This window comes from Ursus maritimus, unplaced genomic scaffold (genome assembly GCF_017311325.1).
Source record: "Ursus maritimus isolate PB19 unplaced genomic scaffold, ASM1731132v1 scaffold_29, whole genome shotgun sequence".
Taxonomy (NCBI): domain Eukaryota; kingdom Metazoa; phylum Chordata; class Mammalia; order Carnivora; family Ursidae; genus Ursus; species Ursus maritimus.
In genome coordinates, this window is record NW_024425452.1 from 10,832,531 (window position 1) to 10,842,542 (window position 10,012).

Here is a 10,012-nt window from a genome sequence, read left to right on the forward strand (position 1 = left end):
TCCATTTCTTTACCCAAAAAAATTCACATGAAATTTTGCAGCTATTTTGTGAGATATTTTATGAAATAATTGCTATGCTCATCGGGCTCATCTGTCATGTAAAAATTCCAAGTGTAAGGTAAGCATTTTTGAGGTCTGAAATTTATTGAATACAGATTTAGGTACCCAGGAGAGACAAATCCAAACTGCTTACTTTTCAGAGCATAATTTAGAAAGAAAAAAAAACACAAAAACACCCTCCCCATCTTTACAATTAGATTTTAGGTTAAGTTTAGGTCATGCGTTAATTTTCTTTAACTGTTAAAGTATTTCCCGGAGTATGTATTGGTCTTTACCAACCAAATTCATGACTCATTTGCCTGTCTTTACTTTTAGGTTCAAGTTAACTATTGCTTTTCTCAGAATTTCAAGTTACTGGTGAAATTAGTGGCTATTTTAAGATTAGATGGGCAAGAATGTAAGCTATCGTTAGTAACATCAATATTCATAATTTTTGTATTTCAATAGCTCATACTATGAGAGCCTGTCTGATGACTACATTTTAATAACATCTAGGAAGCTTCAAAGCCTCTAAAGGCACCGTTACTTAAGTATGTTGTGGCTATCATGACAACAGGCTGGCTAACAGATGGGACTTCGCTTCCCACTGCAGTGGGTAGCAGAGACGAAACCAGAACCTTCGGTGGGAAGGGATTCCCACTCGATTGCGTACAGATGAAACAAAAGTGAGGCTCAGAGAAGCCGTCTGTGGCTCCCGGGCTCCCCCGACGCACTAGAAGCACTAAGCGGCCCCACCGCCCTTGTGGCCGGGGCTCCGTGCGCCTGTCCCGCGGTGTGCCGACTCTCGTGTGTTCCCTGCAGGTCCCTCCGGCAGCCATGACGACCGCCATCTTGGAGCGCCTGAGCACGCTGTCGGTGAGCGGGCAGCAGCTGCGCCGCCTGCCCAAGCTCCTGGAGGACGGCCTTCCCAAGATGCCCTGCACCGTGCCCGAGACCGACGTGCCGCAGCTCTTCCGGGAGCCCTACATCCACACCGGCTACCGCCCCACGGGCCACGAGTGGCGCTACTACTTCTTCAGCCTCTTTCAGAAGCACAACGAGGTGGTCAATGTGTGGACCCACCTGCTGGCCGCCCTGGCCGTGCTCCTGCGATTCTGGGCCTTCGCCGAGGCCGAGGCCTTGCCGTGGGCCTCCACGCACTCGCTGCCCCTGCTCCTGTTCATCTTGTCGTCCATCACTTACCTCACGTGCAGCCTTCTGGCCCACCTGCTGCAGTCCAAGTCGGAGCTCTCGCACTACACCTTCTACTTCGTGGACTACGTGGGCGTGAGCGTCTACCAGTACGGCAGTGCCTTGGCCCACTTCTTCTACAGCTCCGACCAGGCCTGGTACGAGCTCTTCTGGCTCTTCTTCCTGCCGGCGGCTGCCTTCTGCGGCTGGTTGTCTTGCGCGGGCTGTTGCTATGCCAAGTACCGTTACCGCAGGCCTTACCCGGTCATGAGGAAGATCTGTCAAGTGGTGCCGGCAGGGCTGGCCTTCGTCCTAGACATCAGCCCCGTGGCACACCGCGTGGCCCTGTGCCACCTGGCTGGCTGCCAGGAGCAGGCGGCCTGGTACCACACCCTCCAGATCCTCTTCTTCCTGGTCAGCGCCTACTTCTTCTCCTGCCCGGTTCCCGAGAAGTACTTCCCGGGTTCCTGTGACATTGTGGGCCATGGGCATCAGATCTTCCACGCCTTTCTGTCTGTCTGTACGCTCTCCCAGTTGGAGGCTATCCTTCTGGACTACCAGGGGCGGCAGGAGATCTTTCTGCAGCGCCATGGCCCCCTGTCTGTCTACATGGCCTGTCTTTCTTTCTTCTTCTTGGTGGCCTGCAGCGCTGCCACCGCAGCCCTCCTGAGACACAAAGTCAAGGCCAGACTGACAAAGAAAGATTCCTGAGGCTGGCAGGTGGGGTGAGGTGTGGAGGCAGCCCTGTGATGATTTGGGGAAAACTCAGTACAACAATAGGAGTTGACTTTTTGTTTTTAAGAGTTGCTTTTAAATTAACACGTATTTCCAAGGATATGCTATCACATTGGAAAGCCAAAGGATTCAAGAGTTTTGTTGTTAATAGTTGTTGCTAATAAAAAGAGTATTACTTTTCCCTGTCTCATAGCCTTACAAGATACAGGAAAGGAAGGGACGTTGGCTAGGATTCATGGGACACTGAATTAAGGACTATCTTTCTGCCTGAATTTAGTGGAATTCTGACTTTGGCCTCCAGGGGCAAGTCCTGGAGCTAAAGGGATAATAAATTTGGATTGGAAAGTGAGTGCGTGGCTGGTCCACACCATTTTGGAATAGCCATCTTACTATATCGGTCTTTGATAATTGAGTAAACTGATCCAAGAACTTGATTTCATTTGGATTTCAGATTGTCCAGGGTGGAGAAGTCCGAATCTTCAAGATGATTCAGTGAAACTCTTAGACATAATGAATTACGTGGTTCATCTGATTTCTGGTCCCTCCTCTCTTGCCCACTCTGACAGTGACCCTTTTCTCAGGATGACGTGTGCCTGGCTGTTTTCTCTACAGTGTACTCCCATCTGTACCTTGCATGGTAATATAGAGGACTATGAAGCAGTCATATTTCCAGGAAATGCTTGGATCCATGTGGACATTCAGGAAGTTTACTTTCACATACTACTAAACGGTACTAGAAAGTACAGTGCCAAGAGCCATCAGGAGGCCCAGCCAACAAACATGGATAATGTTTTGTGTCATGTGACCCTTCTGTTTTATACCTGCGGACCGCAGTTCTTGAGATTATCAGGGCTGCCTTATAGGCCAGAAAATCGGGGGCTTGTGCTAGGGAACCTTCTCCAGATTTGGACCAGCATGTTTCAAAAACAAAAACAAAACAAACCCTAATAGAGTGAATTGGTTCTGGTTCTTCTAGGGATCTGATTATTTCAAGAGGAACCCAAGGTCCAGCCTCTTAACTAGATACTACCATGCAAAGGACCCACTTAACTACCATAGTTCAGGGTCCTCAGGCAGGAGGTTATGCCTCGATTTAGAGCTGAATCCTTAAAATAATCAAGCCCCAGGACAGATAAGCATGTGTGATCCCTGTGGGTTGGTCCCTGAAGGCTCCTTTGGGTAATAATGGTGAACCAGGTACCCTGTAGCTAGAATTTTCTGTTGCCCAATAGCTTCTTGGTATAAGGGGTACTGTGATTGATGTGTTCTGGCCACACAGCCCTCTCTGAGGACTGAGTTATGTACTAATCCAGTGAAGGGGTCTGTGTTGTTGGAGGAGCCATGGGAGTCTTCTCAGAGGCTATGTTTCCTATCAGTATAAGGTCCCTTTTACTATAAAGGGAAGTACTTTGTTTTCACTCCAGTTTGATGAATCTCTTCTATTAATAGGTTATTTTGTCTTTAGGTCTTTGTTTTCTTCCTTTCTCTGAGCGATTGGTGGATTTTGTGCCTTATAAATGGAAACATATGAACACTTTACTTAATATATGGCCATGTGGAATTTTCAGTTTTGGGTTATTGGGATAAGAAAAAAAGAATGCACTGCATTTGAACCAGTGGGTGAAAGAAACGTCAGAAAACCAGAATTACTTGTCAATCAAAAGACACTGTCAACCAAAAAAAAACAAAAACAAAAACCAACCAAACAAAAACAAAAAAACAACTGAAGCTTTCCTATATTCTTCATATCAAGAAAGCATATGTCTTGTGTGCTACATGGATTTCCTAGATGGATTTCTCTGTTAATCCTTAAATACCTGACCTTCTGTGCTACCCAAGTGTCTAACGCAAGCTTCTGATGTCTAGGCCAAATTCATCACAAATAAAGTTGGCAAAACTGAAGCCAATTGAACTAAGCAAGGGAATGGGGGAGTTGTACAAACACATCGCAAGAAGCGGGTCAGTTTAAAATGGGGACTAGAAAACGTTTGAAATGTTCATTTTTATGGATTCAAAGCCCATATTCTTTTCAAAGTTGTGAGGAAGGTGTAAGTCAGGCTCTTAAATATGGCGGTAGTCCTGGTGGACAGAGATCTTCAGGGCAAATGCAAGTATTTTTTAGAAAATAGGAAATAGGGCAGTGATAGCAATCTTCAAATGCTGTCAACAGACCAAGGCCAGCTGACATAATATAAATGGTCTGTGACAAGTTCAGATAGACTAAACTCTTTAAGATATTGCCATGAAATTATTACTTTAATTTACACATATATTGGTCCCTCAAGTGATAGGAAATTTTTAAAAAATAAAGTTTTTCACCAGAGATATTTGAGAACACTGGGGACTAGGTATCTCATTAAAATACCAGTATCTTAAAAAACAAACAAATAAGATAATCAGTGTCTTATTGGAAATATATAAACATATTAAATGCAAATGTTTGAAGCTACTCAGACTTTTGAGAGACTAAATACTCCTTTTAGAACATTTTCATTAAAATGAGTGTATCAGCAAGGAACAGGCCTAGTTTATTTAAAAGAAATAATAAGGTATTTGGTAAAGGAGGTGATTGTTTCCTCCACCATAGCCTCCCCAACAGTTGACATCTGGAAATTCTGCCAGTTATCTCTCTATATAAAATGTAAATGCCTCTGGAAAACCTAAACTATCAGTCATTTACGTCTTGTGAATAAAAATTCTGATGGATTTGTATGAGGCCCTACTCAGGGTAAGGAGATGGGGCATCAGGACACAGCTGACTGGGGACACATTTGCCTATTTCCCTCTTGCCCAGTACTTCCGGACTTAACATTTACTAATGAGCTAATGTCAGTACTCCTCAGATGTTAAAGTTTCATTTCCCACCTCTGCTAAAAGCACTTCACTGTATAACAATATTCTCAGCCCTCTATTGGAAGCTTGAAACAGTAGGAGCTCAGGTTGTGGAATGAAGGTAGCTCATTCCTACTCCTATCCACAAACGGTACCTTTATACTTCACAGGTTCTTCAGATGCTGCACTGTAGTTTCAAGTGGACCCTCCAGATGGCGCTCATGTCTTACTCAGCGTGGCTATTATATCTCAGTCTTTGGGCTATTAATCGTATTGGTCCTAGTGTTTTGCTTGATTGCTTGGCAAAGAAAAAAATGGAACTATTTTCTGTTTATATAAATCTACTTACACGAATGACCATTAAACAGATTTTGTATGTACGGATTGCTATACTGTCAACAACTATCTTGCTTCTTTGACAAGGCCTACCTTAAAGAAAGCTTTTATCTAGACAAACATTGCCAGGAGGAGGAGGTCAGGACACTTTATATCCGCCTAGAAGTAGGAAAGTACAAAATCTTTAAAAATCTCCATACCCCAGCCCCCCAAATACACACACACACACACACCCTAAACCTTGTGAAAAGATGCTATTGCCACCCCACCCCCACCCCACAAAATGTATGGAGTTGATTTCTCTGAGGATTTCCATCTAATTGAATAAATGCTTCTAGTTTCATGGAAAATAGTGTTAAATGTTTTCAAAATTTTTAATAGGACTACATTTTTAAAATACAAAAATTATGAATTATAATTGTACTATAACAGCTACTATAATGAATGTGTTGTGAAATGTGGCACCTATCGACCAAAGGATTTTGTAGCCTGTTATATTTAATAGCTGTGAAAAAAAAGTCATTCTCCAGACTCTTCCAGCTTCAAGCCATAGTGCTATCACAACAGTGAGAAAACAGCATTTGTCTGGCTTGAGGTACCATTGACAGAATTATGGATATCCCTCTTGCCCTAACCCTTTTTATGACCCATGGGGGCCGTAGGCAGTTTGAAAATGCTTCTGTTGTCACTGTTAATAGTTTAACCACTCTTCAGTTACTGATTCATCAAGTATTTGTGAGCACCTATTGGTGGCAAGTACCCATGTTGGCTCTGGAGATACGACAGTGAGGAAAAGAAAGCAGGGACCCTCCACAGAGAGTGTTCAGACTGCTAACTGAGAACCAGCATCTTCCCATGTTGGGCCATCACAGGATCTCCCTCTAGGTCTCGGTCCTATCCTAGTCTCAACCTGAGGGCCAGATGGCTGGCCAAACCCAGGGAAGGCTGGGACCTGCTCTGTACCAGAACATTTTTAAAAGGATTGAGCTCTCTCCCTTTGCCTGCAAGAGATTAGAAATCTCTCTCCCACCAGCAAGGCTGTCACCTATGGTCACCTCAACCCTTCTTGTTACTCCCCTTGCTTCTCTAGCCCTTTACACTGTCCTCTAGGGTTTAATTCAGTCTCAGACACACTGAACACATCTGGACACAGAGAAGCCCTATATTTCCACAGGCAGTAGTCCAGCTAATTAAAGCCCCATCCTGCAGGGAATGTAGGGTCCCAACCTGAGTACAGGTTCCTGATTTAGTAAATTGGAAACAGCATGTTACACTCTGGCTGCCTCCTTTAAAAAAAAATAATAACCATCGTATCCCTTAAGGAAACTTTATTAAAATAATATGGAAGGAAAAGCATTGCAATAAAAGGAAAATTCATTTAAAAATTAATTTTGAGAGCATATCTACCTAAGGTAAGGGCTTTTCTTACCTAACAGGATCTCATAGGAAGACGGATGCACAGTATTTTAGACTCCGGGAGGCCTTGACCAACTCAAAGGCTACAGAGTAATAACACCTCAGATCTTATCATGCATTATGCTTTCCAAAACATTTCCACATCCATTCACACTTCTAAATAATTGTGTGAAGTAAGACCCAAAAGATCTCCACTAAACTGGGAAACACGCTAAGAAAGTAGAATGATTGGTTCAAAGTCACATAACTCATTGTAATGTTTAAACTCAAACACATTTTTCCTTCAGATAAATCCAAGGCTCAGCTAATCAGAAACATCAACACCCAAATATTTGCAGAACCCTTTACAGTGTGTGAAGCACTTTACTATTGTGCATACTTTAACCTAATCTCATTTTAAATTTTGTTCCTAAATACCTCATGAATAGCGAGGCTTGTATTGTTTCTTTGCAGGTTAAAGTGACTTACTTCACACTGTGTCCTTGGATGCCAAATAAAGCATTCTTTGCACGTCACAGTTTTCTCAAAGTCCACAAGGTCATTGGCGACAGGCCCTTGGTGGCCTAGAGTATAACATCAAATCTCATTCTCCAGTCACAGATTCTTGAAAATACCTTGATTCCTCAGCTAAGAAATTCATCTAGTATTGATAATCTTGCCAAGATTATGCAAGACTTCCCTCTCATCTCTCACTAGGGATTGTCAGTTCTTCAAACAATCGGTTCTCCCAGGGATTTTGACAAGTGATATGGCTTTGAATATGGGATTAAAAAATTCTTCGCTGCCTTATAAAAGAGTTATACAGACTTAGCAGGAAGTTCCCCAAGAGTCCTTATTTCTCATTTTTCAAGTAATATGTGCTTATTAAAGAAAATGCAAAAAAAAAATAGGGAAAAAAGATAATCCACAGACCCATCACTAAAATAAGTCTCTCCGGGGAAAAATAAGGCTATGGTGAAATGTTGTCAGTGATAGGTAAATTAGCAGTGTCACATAAAGCTTCCTGAAAAAACAGAAATGGGTAACTAGAAATTTTAAGCAACCGAATACTTTCATTCTATAAAGTACAAAATCAACGGTCTCTGGCTCAATTTACGGGAATACCAAGATGGTTACATTACACTGCCTTCTGACATTACATGATGTTGGTAATTTGACGATGCTGTGGCTGAGACACGGGCTCATGCGACAAAGCCGATGATACGTTATCTTGTGTTGAAAGAATTCTTTGAAACGCCTCTCCTGAATCAAGCCCTCTGAGAGTGCTCTGCTAGAAAGACCTTCACTGGAGGAGAGGCCTCGCCTGTTGAACTGGTGAGTATACGGATTCACCGACAGCCACTCCACAAACACTGAACACCACTAGGTGCCAAGCCCTGTTCCAGGTACCAGGAATACAACAATGGATGAAACACACAAATCCTTGCCCTTGGGGAGCTTACATTCAGGGGTTAGAGGTCGGGGTAAGACAGACAATGAACCAAGTAAGTAGGATACATAGAACGTTAGAAGGTGATGGTGCCAAGGAGAAATAGATAGCAAGGAAGACTAGGCCAGGGGGGCGGGGTGGGGGTGCAGTTTTAAACAGGATGAGGGAAGACTCCAGAAAGAGGTGAGGGAGTTGGCTCTGTTTCTTTCCCAGACAGAGAGGACCCTGAGGCTAGCATGAACGGAGAGAGCGAGGGCAGTAGGAGATGCAGATCGTGAGAGCCTTGTAAGCACTTGGGCTCTTACTGTAACTTCAGGACGGGGTCTGCTGGGAAAGAATTCTGTTCGAGAAAATTCACGGTCATTGTTCAATTACTAATTACACATTACCTTCCCACAGAAAGTAGAGTAAATCCTGTTCCCTTCAGTCTACACAAAACCAGGTTATCATTAAGTGATTCCAACTGTGGGCCTGGCTACTCTGTGTTCCTGTGGACACACTCTGGGGCCTGCAGGATTCTTCCCAGATTCTTCTTAGCGTTTTTTTAAGTGCTCAGAATGCTGACCTCCACTTCCCAGATAGGTTTTGAATGTTCCCTTTTTCTACTGACACTGGTTTGTACTCTGGATAATCCTCTGGGCAAAAATGCAATGAAACACCCAAGGCAAAGACTATAAACTAGGAGTAATAATAACATTAACAGTTTATATTAGCTGGTGCTCACTGCTTGCCAAGTCCTTAGCTGAGCTGTCTTCCTAGATTCTTTCATTTAACCCTTCATGCAATCCTATGAGATGGATACTATTGTTGCCTCCATGTTACAAATGAGGAAACTGATAGATTAGGTAAATTTCCCCCGGCCTACCTGGCTAGTAAGTAATGCAATCTCACAGAAACTCAGACCTTTGAATCCAGAGTCCATATTCTTAACAACCAAAACAAAGCGAATGTAGGTCTTTTGGTCTAACTTCCCCACTGCCAATTGTGTGACCTAGAAGTGTAGAACTGGGAAGGAAACTTAATGTGGATTTTTTTGTATGTGCCCTCACAGATGAAATAAACCTAAAGTTGCAGTTTTTGTTTCATCTCTAGACACTTGGGCCAAGCATAAGGCGTCAGGCTGTTACTGCCGATGCGGTATCGATAGTGAAATTCTTAAATGTATTTTTGTGCTAGAATCCAATACAGACCTAGTCACATGACAAAAGTCAGACTCAGAAGCCATCTGTGACCACCCAGAAGACCTTCAAGGACTCAAACCAGCTTTAAGAACCACCGACTATCCTCAATTATTTCCCCACACTTCTCTAGTGAATCCTTCCTCATCTTCAGGACCCATTAAATGTATCCTATGACTCCTTAAAGTGAACTTGAGCACTATTCTGGGCTAACACAATTTCTTTTTCTCAAAGACAACTATGCAAACATGCAAAGCATCTCCACTCAGTGTTTCTTTTTTTTTTTCTTTCAACAAGAACAAATCATTTTGAAATCTCATTTTACTGTAGGAAAAATACCTTAACACAAAGTTCGCATTCAATAAGTACTAATGGCAATCATTGTCATAATTATCATTATTTCTATCACTTTATGCAGAGGAAGGTGCTATGGGTTCTGTTCAGAAGTGTCAACACTTTTCATGGGCTCTTGGAGGTATCTCACCAGAGTGGGAACTCTGCCCTCGGGAGGGATTTCTCTCTACTCATTACAGATTAATACACATTTTATTTTGCCAGGGTTCTGCATACGTTTTCATCCATAGCTTTCACTTGGTTTTCAAGATGCCCCCATGACCCCCAAACAATTAGTGACCATTAATTCTGATTCAGACTTCTCATTTCAGAGATGAAAAAGTAAAATCGCAGGTAGGTAAGTTGTCTGAGCTCACACCAATACTCATAACACAGTGAGGACACAACTATGGTTCTCAAGATCCCAACCTGGTGTTTCATTTTCTGTTCCAGGCTGCATACATAAAAGGGGAAAAGGAAGAGTGTTTGAGGTGTGCAAGGGGAGAGGGGGTATCAAAGGCAT

The 10,012-nt window shown here is 42.9% G+C and overlaps 1 protein-coding gene across 2 annotated transcripts in view; it reads left to right on the forward strand.

Annotated features, from left to right (window-relative positions):
- The window catches only part of PAQR8 (progestin and adipoQ receptor family member 8), a 64,161-nt gene extending 58,984 nt beyond the window's left edge, over window positions 1–5,177 (forward strand). For both annotated transcript variants that reach the window (XM_008691796.2, XM_040643573.1), the window contains exon 2: window positions 862–5,177. In XM_008691796.2, coding sequence (XP_008690018.2) covers window positions 877–1,941 — 1,065 coding nt within the window. In that variant the 5' untranslated portion in view covers window positions 862–876 and the 3' untranslated portion in view covers window positions 1,942–5,177. The remainder of the gene's footprint in view (window positions 1–861) is intronic.
- The last annotated feature ends 4,835 nt before the right edge of the window (window positions 5,178–10,012 follow it).